The 16,986-nt window shown below is 47.8% G+C and overlaps 1 protein-coding gene across 1 annotated transcript in view; it reads right to left on the bottom strand.

Annotated features, from left to right (window-relative positions):
- Positions 1-14,363, bottom strand: part of LOC146813313 (killer cell lectin-like receptor subfamily F member 1) — a 136,759-nt gene extending 122,396 nt beyond the window's left edge. Inside the window, exon 1 of the mRNA XM_085620141.1 lies at positions 14,079-14,363. Within this exon, the coding sequence (XP_085476267.1) occupies positions 14,079-14,232 (154 nt within the window). The 5' untranslated portion in view covers positions 14,233-14,363. The remainder of the gene's footprint in view (positions 1-14,078) is intronic.
- Positions 14,364-16,986: the final 2,623 nt, after the last annotated feature.

Below are 16,986 nucleotides of genomic sequence, written 5' to 3'. Positions count from 1 at the left end.
ACCACTAGACCCAGCTTGCACATGTTTGTGTGTACGTGCATTAAAATAAAGATGGTTTTGTGATTGCACCAGTGTTCATCTTCTCTGATATAGCACCTGGCAAGTGCCGCGTGCTAAACTTCCAAGAGCCCATGCACTCCTGGCTATTGCAAGCCAAAGTTATTCCCGTCGTTTGCAGCTGGGTTGGTGACTTTTTACCTTACGCCCAAAACCTAAAACATGTCTTTCCCCACAGGGGGCCCAGTATAGTCACAAAGGAAGTGCTAAAAACAGGATACAGTACTACAGAGCAACAGAGAGACAATAAAAAGCCAAGAAGAGAAAGGGTATTGTTGTGTTGGCACGTTTGGTATCAAGGGTTCAGTCTCAGCGCTGAATTTACATTCGCTTCTGACGTAGGTATTGCTAGTCAATTACGCTTCGCCTTTAGGGAGAATACACCTAGGGAAGTCACAATTGTGAGTGATTAGCACTTCGGGTGATCATATTCACGACCAAGAGCGCTTTCTTTCAGCACAGGTCAGATCTGTTTCTAGCAACATTTTGTTTCCGTAGTCTCTGTCAGCTGACAATTTTTTTCATCCGTGCTTCCCAAGTTACCAGTAAAGTGCTTTGCAATCATGTTGGGCTTGCGTTAAAAATACGGGCTTTATCAATAAAAAAACAGCCCTGCAGTGCGCTTCTCTTCCTGCTCTGCCGGGCGGCTGCCTGGCTCCTGGTAAACACCTTCCTCTTCATGCAGGAGCGTCTGTATAGCTGCTTCTGGACGCATGCATGACATAGCCCTCTGGACAGGTCGGGCAAAATAAAGTGCGAGACTCAGCCAGCCAATGCCAAGAGAAAACAAGTACTTATAAATACAATAGGACTCTTATTACGAAAGGCCTCTTGCATTATAAACAAACATGCAGGCGTCCAAGAACCTACGAATGGGATTGGGGGGGGTGGTGGTGGGCAGAGAAGTTACAAACTGCGGGAGGGAAGGGGGGAGGCAGGGGAACAAAAGAGTTTTTAAAGTAAAGGGGCTGATAGCCATAGAAGGAGAAAAATGACGACATGGCTGTCAGGAGGCGGGACTAATAAGCTGAAAACCAATGAGAATGCAGGATTTACAATTTAAGCCAATGAAAAAGATGCACGGAAAGTGGGCAGGGCTTCTCCCCACTATACTGTACACTGCATGCCTCGCAAAGCGAGCAGTGCGTTGCACTGCAACGCTATGCGAGACCTAAAAATGAAAGAAGGAAGGAATTTTTAACAGATGGAAGAGTGTAAGAAAGGAATTAAGCAAAGATGGATGAATGAGTGGTTAAAATGAAGAATGAATGGATAGGTGACTGGACAGGTGAAAGAATGGCGGAGTGAAGGGCTAGATGGCTGGATGAGTGGGTGAAATGATGAGTGGATGGATGGCAGAGGTGATGGATGAGTGAATGGATGGATGATAGGTCCATGGATGAATGACTGAATGGCAGGATGACGGAGTGGATGGGGGTGGATAGTTGAATGGAGGACTGGATGTGCAGCAGAGTGGGTGGATTGATGATGGATGACAGAGTGGATGGATGGAAGAGTCGACAAATGGATGGTTAGATGTCAGAGAGGATGGATGGAAGAATGGATGAGTGGATAGATAGATAGATAGATAGATAGATAGATAGATAGATAGATAGATAGATAGATAGATAGATAGATAGATAGATAGATAGATAGATAGATAGATAGATAGATAGATAGATAGATAGATAGATAGATAGATAGATAGATAGATAGATAGATAGATAGATAGATAGATAGATAGATAGATAGATAGATAGATAGTTGCCTGAGTTGGTGGATGAGTGGCTGGACAGAAGAGTGCATGGATGGATGGCAAAGTGGATGGATGGATCGATGTTTGGCATAGTGAATGGATCAGTGTATGGATGGAATGGGTAAACACTGAATGATGGATGGAAGAATTATTGGATTACAGAATGTAAAGCTGAAATAGTGGCTATCAGTGGGTAGGTAAAAGAAGAGAGTACACATTTGTGAAAAGATTACAAATACTTCCATATTTGACCATGGATCATGCACAAATTTCAAATCAGTGGCGTACGGACAACTTTGCAGTGACAATAGAACCATATCTGCATAACCGAAATAACCACATTAGAGATTTCCATTGATTTGTTTCAAAAATAACTTTCAACCATAAAAATTGAATCTAAATCAATGGTCCTTCATATAACCACACTTACCACGTCACATGCTTCCTTTATCTAGTATTATACCACCCTCCACCACACTTCGTGTTAGCTTCTTATAGAAAAATATGTGCATATTAATATGATTAATATCAAGCCCTCACAGTCAATAATCTCAAAATTAATGGACACCAAATTTGTGAGGATCATAAATTAGGTTACACCCCCTCTTCTAGAGGTCCACTTTTAGTAGTCTAATCACTTCTTCTGAAAATGAGGAGGAACTTATATAACACAATCTCCTAATTGTCCATTTTTGTTTTAGAAGGCTGTGAAAGCAGGTATGGCCGACACAGGTAAGAACGGTAGGGCAGTGGGGCAGGGCGGGGGCAGGGCATGGTGGGGGGAAGTGGACAGAAAACAGGATAGGTAAAATTAAATAAAAAAAATTATAAAACCACTTCCCTTTCACTCGCCGTGTCGCCTTCTGAATCGAACTTGCTGCAAAATGTTGTGGTTATGCAGATCTAATGGCTCCATCTAGCCAATTTGATTGTGTTAAATGAGATCCAGGTGGGCTTCCGACTGGCAAATGTAAAGAAACGGTTCGTGTCCACTGACGACCTCAGCTCTGACCTGGATACCCGCTAGGTCAGTGCATTGATTCTGTCGGATGTATCTGTTGCCATGGCTCGACTGGCCAGCCGGGCAAGCGGGCAATCCCCCGGGAGGCTGGAACCTCAGGAGACCGGTTTGACACTTAGAGGCACATTACGCGATCCCGACGGCAACTTGAAAGAGTTGCTCTGGTTCAAGCGTGCATTAGTGCACCTGCACATGGGGGCTGAATTTATCATTTTTGCCATGGCGGTTTTAAGTTCCCAGTGTGTCCCTGTTGGCTGCCTTTGACTGGAAGTCACTGATTACCTCTCAAATAGTGAAAGTTCATCATGTTCTTCCGGGTTCGCCGTTTCGCCTGATCAATTTAGCATGTAGTATACATTTTTCCACAGAGAAAATCCTTTGACGAGTCAGCGATGCGGCGAGTGCAAGGTAAGTGGTTTTATTTATATTTATTTAATTTTACCCATCCCGTCGTCTGTTGACTTCCTCTCCAACCTACCCTGCTCTGCCCCACTGCTCTTACCTGTGCTGGCCACGCCTGTGTGAAAAAAGGAAGAGCTAGTCAAAGTGCATCTCTCTTTGGCACATCAAGCTATAGAATCTTATGCAGCATTAGCGATGGTAACTACAAAACTGAATGCATACTATTGGAGAACAAGATTGATCAGTAAGGCCCTCAGCCTCTAGGTACCCAGGCAGACAGGGTGAAGGGACCAGACTTTTGAATTATCAGTTATTTCCAAGTAGCTTAATTGGGGTGAAAATACAGATGACGCTGGGTTTGTTCCCAAGCAGAGGCCACCAGCTGATCAATTAGGGTTGGCTTCACCTTTTTGTGCTCATTCCTAGAATGATTTGAATGTTTTAGTACCTTTTAGCAATAGCATGCAAAGAAAAGTGAATATTGTTTGTGAGAGTAAATATTGGTAGTTAGGATAAAGTGGATCTAGCTATTACCAGAATTAGATGCTGGTTTCTGTAGCTAATGTCATCAGTACACAATATGCACTGAGATGGACAATGCAGTGCTTAATTTGAGCCGGTGGTTTCTGATGCTCGGCACCAGTCCTTAATTGCCTGAACCTGCACTTATGACAGCTGCCACATGGTGGCGGTGTTTCTGTAATTTAAAGATGAGCAGGAAAATATTTTTTTGTTAATTCAATATACATTAAAAACAACTAATACCTTCCACCCAAGTCATTCTTAAAGCTTTGGCGGCCTAGAACAGTCTGAACTGTCACACTTCAGGGTGATGGTTAGTAGTCAGGGCCGAACTGGCTGTAGTGGGCACCGGGCATTTCCACAGTGGGCCGGAGGGGTGGGAGCAGGTTTTGTGGCTGTGGTTGTCGTTTTTGTAACTGGGTGCCAGTTTTGCAGCACTGCTGCAATATCGGTCCCCGTAGCAAAAGTGGGAGCGGTGCTTAATACTAGCACACCCTCCCCCACCCACTCGCTTCCAGCAGCAATCTGCCAGGGCTGGTTGCTGTTCCTGTCCTGCCCTGTTAGTAGTTGTGTGAGTACATGGACAATGTGTGGTGCAAACTGGAGTGGCCTCCTGACGAGGGCCCCTCACTTATCTTTTTTTACAAATTAAGCACTAGGGCAATGGCTCTGCTTCTTCAGGCCCTGCTTGCTGGAAGTGTTATCCATATTTTGGAGCAGCCAGGCTAATATCTAAAAACCCTACACTGGGGAGTGAGAAGGTAGTTAAGTCTCATTGGGAATTCAAGTCTGTGTGGAGACTGGTGACAAGATTTAGTTAGCAGGCTGTAATCGCTACCTATGGCTATCCTGCCGACCCTCAATGAGCTATCCACTCATACTGACCCATCTGTTTTAAACATCCCTATCACATTCACCCAATCACTCACATGCACCTCTCCAGTCCCTCACAGTCAACCACCCACTCCCATTCCCCAACCCTCATTTACTAACACATTCATATATCCCCATGAAAACACACACACTAATTTGCGCATGAATTAGTAAGCGCCTTAATTAAAAGCCAGACCAATTGACTTTGCCAGTGCTTCTTATGATCATTTCCTGCCCTTGCTCACCTAACATATTTAAAGCACTCTCTGAGCCAGCCATTGTGTGGTTTCTTGAATAACTCTTAAAGTAAGGGATGTGATCATTCTCAATTTAAGAACACTACTCTAATAACTCTGTTGAAGATGCCTGGTCTCGATCTGGCAACTTTATAGAACTTCTGCCCAATTTCACTGTTACCTTCTGAAGCGAACTTGCTGCAAAATGTTGTGGTTACTCAGAGCTAATGGCTCCATCTAGCCAATTTGATTGTGTCAAATGAGATCCAGGTGGGCTTCCGACTGGCTAATGTAAAGAAACGGTTCGTGTCCACTGATGACCTCAGCTCTGACCTGGATACCCGCTAGGTCAGTGCATTGATTCTGTCGGATGTATCTGCTGCCATGGCTCGACTGGCCAGCCGGGCAAGCGGGCAATCCCCCGGGAGGCTGGAACCTCAGGAGACCGGTTTGATAATTGGAGGCACATTACTCGATCCCGACGGCAACTTGAAAGAGTTGCTCTGGTTCAAGCATGCATCAGAGCATCTGCACATGGGGGCTGAATTTATCATTTTTGTCTTGGCGGTTTTAAGTTCCCAGTGTGTCCCTGTCGGCTGCCTTTGACTGGATGCCACTGATTACCTCTCAAATAGTGAAAGTTCATCATGTTCTTCCGGGTTCGCCGTTTCGCCTGATCAGTTTACCATGTAGTATACATTTTTTCACAGAGAAAATTCTTTGATGAAATGGGTGTCAGAGTTGATGACACCCAGATTTAAATTTGCTTTGAGAATAAAACAAAAATCTCTTTATTGTGCTACCTACGAACAACATATGAGTTATATATGGAACATCTATACGGAACTGGTTGAGGAGCAATAAATTCAAATTCAATGCACAGACGAGTGAAGTTCTTATTGTCAATGGGCGATAACTCTATCGGTAAAAGCTTGGGCATCCACACTGATGCTCAGCTCTCAGTAACCCAGGGCCACAGGAATTATGAGAGTCTGCGGCACTTTTTACATGATCATGGATTTGCTGCATTTGCCACATAATCCATCATCTGCCACATAATGTGCAGATTTTAACCCCCAAAAATGTGCTACTAGATCAAACGGAGCAAAAGTTACAATAAATATGGTGACTCCGGTTCCTGCACACATGAAGGCTTTTCGCCAAAGTTGAATGGTCATCTTTCAGTTGCTAATTGCTGCATTTGGGTGTGAAATTGGTACTAACTAAGATGGACTCTTTCCTCAGATACGGTATACTAAGTATAAATATGACAAAACGATGAAGTAATACTATCACCAAAAGATGCCGCATTATGCCTCATAATTTGCCTTTTCTTGTCATATAATTTCGTCAATCCTGGTGCATAATTTGGTTCTCCTTTGATGCATAATTCCAGTGGCCATGTCTATACCCAATCAATTTCTTGCAACAGTATCCGGGTGCACACCATCTCAGGGCTTTGAGGAGACTCACTCACTATCTGACTCATGGAACCAGGCATGCAGCAGTTCAGGCCTTGATAGGCTCCCGGCTTGACTACACTGATGCAGCTGATCTTGTACAGTCAAAGTCCATGCATAGCAAACTTCAAGTCATTCAAAATGGCGCTGCACGGCTGGTCTTGAAAAGCCCAAAATGCACACTTACTAAACCTTTAATTGCATAAAGGGCCCTGGTTACTGATAAAATGTAATACATATTAGCATTCTCTGTATGGTTTATGAAGCGCTTGAAGTCGGAGCGCCTGCTTTCATCAAAAGTCATATTGGAGCTATGACCCCAGGAGGCGGCCTCACTCCTCTTTAGGGTGTGCTCTAGAGGTTCCCAAAGTCCCCAAATCTAAACCAAGGGGTGAAGCTTTGCTTATTGCTCCCCCTAGCTCTGCACTACCCTTCCCTCTTCTCTTCGCTCTGGAAACTCCCTCACTACATTTGGGTGAAATTTGAAAACCAGTTGTTTCCAAGGACTGGAGTGACAGGGTGAAGAGTTCCGAATTCTAGGCGCCTGGAGACCCCTGGTAATAGATCTTCTGTTAGGTATCTATTAACATACCAGGACAGACCATGTTTTTAATACTGGGCTGATAACAGTCTTAGGTGCACAGCAGCCACGAGACCAAAAGGACAAAGACGTCCCTTTAAAAATACACATTCCAGAGCTTTGCTATCATCGCAAGGCAACAGGAGCTGGCATTAAAGAAACATTTTGGAATTGTAATTAAGGATTCTACTAGGAGACCACTAATAAAATTAGCAATGCCTAAAAATACGACGAGTTAGCAACATTGGACCACTTCTACATTTGAACCTTGTGAAGTACAAGACACAGAGGCCTTTGTGAGCAGAAGACAGGTTTCACCAGCTGCTGTAAGAATGCCAGCTCTTAACCTGGTCACCCTGGTTACTCCCTCATCGAACCAAAACCTTCAGATCCCTGACACTCGAATACGTGTTTTAAATACACAGATATATGTGGGCGTTTTGGGTTCTGGGATCTAACTGTTGTTCTACTGACCGTGTAACTAGTCTCAAAATATTGGGTGGAAACTCTCTTAAAAAGCAGACTCGCTAGCTTTAACTAGGACAGTCAAGGAACTGACAATTCATTGATAAAACCGTGCTCGCGCTGATGACGAAATGCCAAGAAGCACTCTTACCTATTCAAGAGGAGACACGTCACAAACGGGCACACATGCAGAGATGTTACAGCTATCCCTATTGGCTTGCAGTAGCAGGCGTCATTTTTCTATCACAAATCACTAGTGAAATCACAAGTAGATTGTAATAGGAGAATTACGGACAAGTTTGCATACATATATTGCAGGATTCTATGTCTTACACGCTTCTTACAGGCCTCGGTGTATTACAGCGCGTGCTGTGTAACAGCAAACACTCACATTAGTGTGACGGCTCTGGATATACATTCCCATGCGGTTACTGCTCAGAGGAATGCCCGGCTGCGCCTCTTTTGTGTACACAGCTCGGTGACTCGCGCCAGTTTACTTCCTCAGGGCCTGCTGCACCTCGGCTTCCTTCCTTTGCCGCAGGTTTTACATTCCCCTCCACCCTCGGCCACGCGCACTGAGAGGGTCTTGGGACGTGGGATACACGCCGCCCACCTGGCGCGGATGCTTACGGCTATAAAGAAAGGTGGTAGCAAAAAAAAGGTACAATTGGGCGGCAAAAGGGCCTCACCCCCATGGCCCCGGGCCACTTCAACGCATGAAGTAATGATAGCCAATTCCGTGGCCCCGCTCTGTCCCTCCCCCCCCCGCCCCCCACACAAACCGACGGCCCTGCTCAGTAGGGTGAACAACTGGCATGGGTGCAAATTCAGGAGTGTGAGTGTAAAAATTCAGGACAAAGGGTCAAAATTCAGGACAAAAATTCAGGATAAAGGGTCAAAATTCAAGACAAAACTTCGGGACCAAAGGTAAGTTTTACAGGCACATCAGAGGAGGTCGCACAATAGTATAAAAGCAAGTAAATAGACAAAAGAATTTTATATTTGGCTGAGACAATCGTGCACTTCACTTTTCAGTCTGCCCGCAGCTTGCTACCTTAGACGATTAAAACTCGCATCTCGCTCCAGTAGAATACAAGTGGGGCCGCTTTTATTGTTAATTGAAAACTACTGGATATACAAGGAACTTTGCAGTGCCAGCCCCCAGTCACACCCCCCCCCCCCCCTTCCAACCTCCCAGGGAAACACCCGATGCCTGGTCTGGCCAGTCCGGCCTTGCTACCACCCTCCAATGGCGCCCCTCATCTTCACATAGACCGTCTCTCATGTGTATTTAATTTCTTCTATAGCGCTACTCATCCCAAGTATGTGGGGCAGGGCGTCGAGTGCGTTACATCACACACACATCATATAGAGACAATAACTCATATAAACGTGAAAGTCAATGTATAGGAAATGTTGCTTAAGATAATGGGTGCTACAAGGTGTAATCATTCTTTTATCTACCATTCAGTCTTTCACCATTCATTCTGTCCTTCCATCTGTGTGCCCATCTATATCCAAACATATGCAACCATTTGCAAACCTATCCACCGTGTATCCTTTCATCCATCATTTCACTCATCCATCCCTCCATCCACCCTTTCACTCATCCATCCATTATTCATCCAACCACCCTTTCACCCCATCCATCCATACACTCATCCATCCACTCTTCCACCCATCCATTCACTGATCCATCCAGCCATTTACCCTTTCACCCATCCAGCCATCCCTTCACTTACTCTTCGATCCACCCAGTCACTTATCCTTCCAACCCTTCACCCTTTCAGTCTTTCATCCTCCCTTTCTCTCACTTCATCCCCCTTTCACTTATCCATCCATCCTTCCACCCACCCATCTACTCATCCATCCATGAATCCATCCATTGACCCTATCACTCATCCATCCATCCGTTCTCTCATCCATCCACCCTTTCACTCCTTCACTCATCTATCCATCCTTTTGTCCATCTAACCCCCTTTCACTCACACATTAATCCCTATATCCACCCTTTCACTTATTCATCCATTCACCATTTCACTTATCAATTCATCAATCCATCCATCCTTTCACTCATCCATCCACCAATCCACTTGTCCATCATCTACCCTTCCACTCATCCATCCACCCTTTTACCTATCCATCTACCCCTCCACCCATACATCCATCTATTTACCTTTTCTCCCATCATCCTTCCACTCACTCATCTATCCTTTCTTTCATTATCTATCCATTCACCCTTTCATTAATCCATTCATCCTTTCACTAATCCATCCAGCCATTCACACATTCTATCACTTATTTACCACCCACCTTTTCATATTATGAGCTGAGCCTTTGTCTGCAGAGTTGCAGACAGAAGAGGCCCATCAAGAACTTCACCTCACTGTAGTTCCTAAAGCAAGGGGTGGGGTGGGGGTAGGGTTCACTATGCCCCTGCACATAGGCAATCTGAAAACTTAGAAGTTATGCATGATGCACAGTGCCAGGACGTGAGGTGACGGTGACATGATGTTGTTTCCAGGGCCTTAAGCGGGTAAAAAAACTGGGGGGTCTCTTCAAAGTGGGTCTTCGATGTAATTAAGGGCGTGGCTTAAAACCCCTAAGCTAAAAATATGTGCTTAGCATAGTGTTCCTGCCGACTGGTATTATGTTGTTTCTGTCATTGCATCCAGATATATAATATAGCAAGTATCATTACACCAACAACAAGCCAGAACTATTGGCTTTGTCAATGGTTGTTAGTTGCTTAAAATAAAAAAGCAGCAACCATGGCTGTGTTGAATATAATATTGAAAATACGTCAGTTCTAAAATGATGAGACAGTGAAAGGACTATAACCCGTTCTTTTTAACTTGTTTCACGGGCTTCTATATATAAACTGTTTTCTCCCGGTGCAGCGTGGGCGTTTTACATTTCATCCATCTAACAGAATGCCCTGCTGGACACTGAACAAGAGGGATAACTACCTGACCATTTAGATATGCTGTCATCAGTTAAACAGACTCGGGCCAAAATCCTTAATAATTTGATCCAATCATTTAATCATTTAATTTTTTCTTTTGTTTTCGATTAGCTTCAATAATATTTAGTACAAAAGAAGGACAACACTTAACTAATTAAACAACTTCCTTCACAAATTACAAAAATTCACATTACCAAATTCACATGAAACGCAATAATACGATACAAAGTTCACACTGAGAGACAACTTGTTAAATTATAAACATCCAGACTACACATATGTACAGATTCAAATTGCTACCAGTCAACAACAGTGCATGGCCAAGGAAACCCTATAGAGCAAACTCAGGGTACCATCCAACAGGGATATTTTAGCTTTAGCCATAGAATATCATCAGATTTAGAATACATTTCGTCAATTGCTACTTAGTTTAAAAACGTAATCCCCTGTTGGTTAAATTAGTGCCAACGCGTTTCAAAGCCCTTCTGAATCAAAGGGCTTCTCTTCGGGGCTGTGACTGGGTTCTGTAATTGTATTCGTAAGGCTCATAAACTTTGTTGGGGGCTCAATTTTTGATGTGATTGCTTATTCCTTAGATTGATGGAAGCATTCAGGTGTTGCGAAAGTTGCTGTTTGGTAGCCAAATTTGCCCAATGTTCAACCTGCCTCGAGAGGTGGAAATAATTCAAACCTCCACGTTGAAAGCGCATACAAAAAAGATAGCTCAAGAAGTGAACAGGGCGGTGAAATCGACTTCACATCAAAGGTCGGTCTCAAAGACTAAGGGGCATATTATCAAGCCAGCCGATAAAATTATCGCCGCTTTAGCGGCAGAAAACTGCTGCTAAAACGGCGATAATGGGCTTGATAATATGCTCTATGGAATTCCAATTGAAGCCCATGTTAGATGTGAAGGACATCTAAACTGAGCTTCAATTGGAATTCCATAGAGCATATTATCAAGCCCATTATCGTCGTTTTAGCGGCAGTTTTCTGCCGCTAAAGCGACGACAATTTTATCGGCTGGCTTGCTAATATGCCCCTAATTACACTTGAGACGCCGAGTTCAAGAGTTCCTCGTGCACTGTAGGGACGTTCCAAATCTATTAGCAAGGTTAAACACGAGTTGTTTTGTTCCTGGTACACTGAGGCAGGAGGAGGCCACCACATGCCTTTACAGCCGAGTCTGCCCCATTGTCATTCTGTACGTGGCAATCAGCCCCATACAGAATGAACCTGCGCGGGTGGGGCTGTTCTTGTGCTCCAGGAGGAGTGTGAGGCGCCCCAGCAGGGAGCAGAGGCCTCTCAAAGGGAACAGTTCTGCTCCCTGCACCTTCCAAAATTACGGACAAAAGGCGTCTGTAAAAGGGTTCCTCACGGACAACGGTCGTGAGGTCCAAATTACGGACTGTCCCTGAAATTTACAGATGGTTGGTCACCCTACTCGTCAGCCGTAAGGTAGCAGCGTTATGAGACAGATAACTCCCGCTACACGTCTCGTTTTTCAGTTCTTTGTCTTAACCTCTCGTTTCTTCTCGCCCGCTCTCCCAAAAGCTTCAAGAAGCCTCAGGGATGCACACGGTGATACATAACTGATGCACACGGTGATACACAACTGCTCACCATCACCACAACATTCCAAGAACAGTGCGAGGAAGGTGTTAGGTCCACTTCACATGCATTCCTGAGTTTTGAAAACTGCATTGCAAATTTCAATGGACACTGTACCATTTGCTGGCCCTGAAATAGTTCAGCAGACACCTCCAGTTCCTGAGGCCAGGTTGCAGCAGACACCTGTTCCTTGAGGCCGCAACATACACCTCCTGTTGTTTGAGGCTGCGGTGCAACACACACCACCTGCTGCTTGAGGCCGGGGAGCAGCAGACACCTCCTGTTGCTGAGGCGGGGGTGCAGCAGACACCTCCTGTTGCTTGAGGCCGAGGTGCAGAAGACATCTTCTGCTGCTTGAGGCCAGGAAGCAGCGGGCACCTCCTGTTGCTTGAGGCCGGGAAGCAGCAGACTTCTCATGTTGCTTGAGGCTGAGGTGCAGCAGGCACCTCCTGTTGCTTGAGTTCGGGGTGCATCAGACACCTCCTGTTGCTTGAGGATGGGGTGATGCCGGCATCTCCTTTCGTTAGAGGCTAGGGTGTAGCAGACACCTCCTGTTGCTTGAGGCCACGGTGCAGCAGACACCTCCAGCTGCTTGAAGCCAGGGTGCAGCTGACACCTCCTGCTGCTTGAGGCCGGATTGCAACAGACACCTCCAGTAGCTTGAGGCCGGGGTGCAGCAGGCACCACCTGGTACTTGAAACCGGGGTGCAGCAGAGTCCGGGATCAGGAAGACACCTTCAGTTGCTTGAGTCCAGGTTGAGGCAGAAACCTCCAGTTGCTTGAGTCCAGGTTGAGGCAGACACCTCCAGTTGCTTGAGTCCAGGTTGAGGCAGACACCTCCTGTTGCTCGAGTCCAGGTTGAGGCAGAAACCTCCAGTTGCTTGAGTCCAGGTTGAGGCAGACACCTCCAGTTGCTTGAGTCCAGGTTGAGGCAGACACCTCCAGTTGCTTGAGTCCAGGTTGAGGCAGACACCTCCTGTTGCTCGAGTCCAGGTTGAGGCAGACACCTCCAGGTGCTTGAGTCCAGGTTGAGGCAGACACCTCCAGTTGCTTGAGTCCAGGTTGAGGCAGACACCTCCAGTTGCTTGAGTCCAGGTTGAGGCAGACACCTCCTGTTGCTCGAGTCCAGGTTGAGGCAGACACCTCCAGGTGCTTGAGTCCAGATTGAGGCAGACACCTCCAGTTGCTTGAGTCCAGGTTAAGGCAGACACCTCCTGTTGCTCGAGTCCAGGTTGAGGCAGACACCTCCAGGTGCTTGAGTCCAGATTGAGGCAGACACCTCCAGTTGCTTGAGTCCAGGTTAAGGCAGACACCTCCTGTTGCTCGAGTCCAGGTTGAGGCAGACACCTCCAGGTGCTTGAGTCCAGGTTGAGGCAGACACCTCCAGGTGCTTGAGTCCAGATTGAGGCAGACACCTCCAGTTGCTTGAGTCCAGGTTAAGGCAGACACCTCCAGTTGCTTGAGTTCAGGTTGAGGTAGACACCTCCTGTTGCTTGATGCCGGGGAGCAGCAGACACCTCCTGTTGCTTGAGTCCGGAGAACAATCCATCTGGCTAAAATCACATTCGGGCTCGTTGTGAGTTCCTAGAACTGCCCAGATGACCGGCTTATCAAATTGTCCAGGGTTTAAAGTAAATAAAAATGCACTCAATAAAAAATAGCTAACTTTATCCAGTAAAAAAATGGCAACAAAAACAGAAAAAAATTGAATGAGCGAAGAAGAAAAGTCATTACAGTTTTTTTAAAGCGTATCCCCTCACGTTAGAGTTGAATTGTAAATACAATTAAAAGGTCAATATTACATATCGATTGATTAAAAGAAAAAGGGGGGGGGGGGGGGTCGCGTTGTGGAAACGTCAGTGTCCAGAAGTTAAAACGAAATAACAAGACCACCATCTTCAAAAGCACTTCTTCGAGAACATGAAACCATGAAACTAATTAATGTGCGTCTCAATAATCATGTGTCCAACAGGAAGGGAAGACGGTGCCAAGGAAAAGCTCCATTTCTAAAAGGAAGTGCGGCTTCCTGTCTCTGTGCGCCGACCTCCCCTCCCCCCCCCCTAATAGAGCGCTGCGAGAAGCCCCCGACGAGCTTCGGACAGCCCCGTATCCCTCCATAGCCCATGGTACCTCTGTGCGGCGCTTCCAGGTGGAGGACCGTGTACGTCTCCTCCTCTTCCTCCTTGGTCCCCATGTCCAGCTCGGTGTAGGCGCCTTCCTCCTCCTTCTCCTCATCCTTAGGGTTGGGGTCCAGCTCGGAGTAGGTATCCAGCTCCTCCGCCATCCTCAGAGCTGATGTCTGCGCGCCGCGCGCAGCCCCGTGTGCCGAGAGCGCACACCTAGCAGGAAAGGGAAACCGCGTGCGCCGGGACCTCTGCTCCGAGGCTGCACCCGGCGGAGCTGGCAGGTCAGAGAGCGGCCGTGGGTGGTCGCAAGCCTGCGCCCTGGCACTGGACACACGACAGACAGGCAGAGAGGAAGCTGGGCTCAAAGCTGCATTGGATGCGCATATTTCTGACCGCTGGCACCGGGGCACAGGGCCAGGCTGAGGAAGAAGAACTCTTGTAATTACTCTGGCACACACAAGGTGTCTCAGGGTGGCCATGGGTGGTCGCAAGTCTGCGCCGTGGCACAGAGAGCGGCCATTGGTGGTCGCAAGTCTGCGCTGTGGCACAGAGAGCGACCATGGGTGGTCGCAAGCCTGTGTCATGGCACAGAGAGCGGCCATGGGTGTTCGCAAGCCTGCGCCGTGGCACAGAGAGCGGCCATTGGTGGTCGCAAGCCTGCGCCGTGGCACAGAGAGCGGCCATTGGTGGTCGCAAGCCTGCGCCATGGCACAGAAAGCGGCCTTGGGTGATCACAAGCCTGAGCCCTGGCACTGGACACACGACAGACAGGCAGAGGAGGCTGGGCTCAGAGGAAGTCAGAGCAGCCTTGGGTGGTCGCAAGCCTGCCCCATGACACTGGACACACGAGCGACAGGCAGAGGAGGGTGGGCTCAGAGAGAGTCAGAGAGGCCTTGGGTGGTCCCAAGCCTGCGCCCTGCCACTAGACACACGAAAGACAGGCAGCGGTGTCTGGGCTCAGAGCTGCCTTGGGTGTGCATATTTCTGACTGCTGGCACCGGGGCACAGGGCCATGGTAAGGAAGAAGAACTCCTGTAATGTACTACTCTGGCACACACAAGGTGTCTCAGGGTGGCCGTGGGTGGTCGCAAGCCTGTGCCATGGCACAGAGAGCGGCCATGGGTGGTCCCAAGCCTGTGCCATGACACGGAGAGCAGCCATTGGTGGTCACAAGCCTGCACCGTGGTATAGAGAGCGGCCTTGGGTGGTCGCAAGCCTGGGCCCTGGCACTGGACACACGACAGACAGGCAGAAGAGGCTGAGCTCAGAGGAAATCAGAGCGGCCTTGGGTGGTCGAAAGCCTGCGCCATGGCACTGGACACACGACCGACAGGCAGAGGAGGGTGGGCTCAGAGGGAGTCAGAGCGCCCTTGGGTGGTCCCAAGCCTGTTCCCTGGCACTGGACACACGACAGACAGGCAGCGGAGGCTGGGCTCAGAGCTGCCTTGGGTACGCATATTTCTGACCGCTGGCACCAGGGCACAGGGCCATGCTGAGGAAGCAGAACTCTTGTAATGTACTACTCTGGCACACACAAGGTGTCTCAGGGTGGCCGTGGGTGGTTGCAAGCCTGTGCCATGGCACACAGAGCGGCTAGGTTGGTCGCAAGCCGGCGCTGTGGCACAGACAGCGGCCATGGGTGGTCGCAAGCTTGTGCCGTGGCACAGAGAGCGGCCATTGGTGGTCCCAAGCCTGTGCCGTGGCACAGAGAGCGGCCTTGGGTGGTCGCAAGCCTGTGCCCTGGCACTGGACACACGTGACAGGCAGGCAGAGGAGGCTGGGCTCAGAGCTGCCTTGGGTGCGCATATTTCTGCCTGCTGGCACCGGGGTACAGGGCCATGCTGAGGAAGAAGAACTCTTGTAATTTACTACTCTGGCACACACATAGATAGCTCGGGGTGGTTGTGGATGGGCACAGGCCTTCATCCTGGGACCGTGACTTACAACAGACAGCAGTGGATGCTGTACTCTTCTATTGTGCCACCCTGGCACTCTGACAGGCGCAGACAGGCAGAGGAAGCTGTGCGCAAAGTGGCCTTGGTTGCGCACGTGCCTTCACCCTGGCAGCGGGTCATAGACAGGCAGAGAAAGCGGTGATGTTTTATTATTTTACATTGGTGCAGGGGAAGACTGGACACACAAGGAATGACCCGAAGGAGGCTAGCCCATCGTTTGAGGTCTTCCGCTCCAGCGCCAGAGCTCAAGAGCATGAAATGCTGCTCACCTTAGACTCACAGGCATCAGAGCACAAAGAAACTGTTGCTGCTAGTGCCCACCTTTGCAGGCACACATCTGTCGGGTTGTAAGAATATTAAACTGACATGTCGCCTACCTTTGGGGTAATCTCTAGAGACCTGCACATGCAGTGGCGGCCAGCACAGGTAAGCACGGTGCGGCGGGGCAGGATGTGTCAGGGGGTATGCCGACAGACGACGGAATAGATTTTATTTATTTATTTAATTATACCCATTCTGTCGTCTTGTCAACTTCCCCCCACTCCCACCCGCTCCTCCCCACCGCGTTTACCTGTGCCCATCGCAGCTATGCACATGTACCTAACCTAAGCCAGTACCCAGATTTTGTGTGAAAGGCACACAAGAGAGAAAGGGGATGAAGTGGGCACTGAAGGGATATCCACCTTTCATTAAATCCCATAGGAGGCATACAACCCTATGAGGGTACTACCTTTAGAATGTGTAGTATTTCATAATGCTGTGTGATTTCAGCACTTTCCTTCCCTTAAAAGTTTAGCACTTGACTGGATAATATTTTATTTTGTTTGTTGGTTCATTGTTGAGTTCTGAACCCCTCGCCCGCTACTTCCCGGAGAAGCCTGTGACTGCTCACCCTCGGTACCTTGATTGTCAGTGTGGAAAAAGTTGTACTTGGCCCAGTTTGTTGACCCCCAGTAC

Source organism: Triturus cristatus, chromosome 7, assembly GCF_964204655.1.
Source record: "Triturus cristatus chromosome 7, aTriCri1.1, whole genome shotgun sequence".
Classification (NCBI taxonomy): domain Eukaryota; kingdom Metazoa; phylum Chordata; class Amphibia; order Caudata; family Salamandridae; genus Triturus; species Triturus cristatus.
Note: the sequence above shows the minus strand (reverse complement) of the source record. Positions and strands in the feature narration are given on the sequence as shown.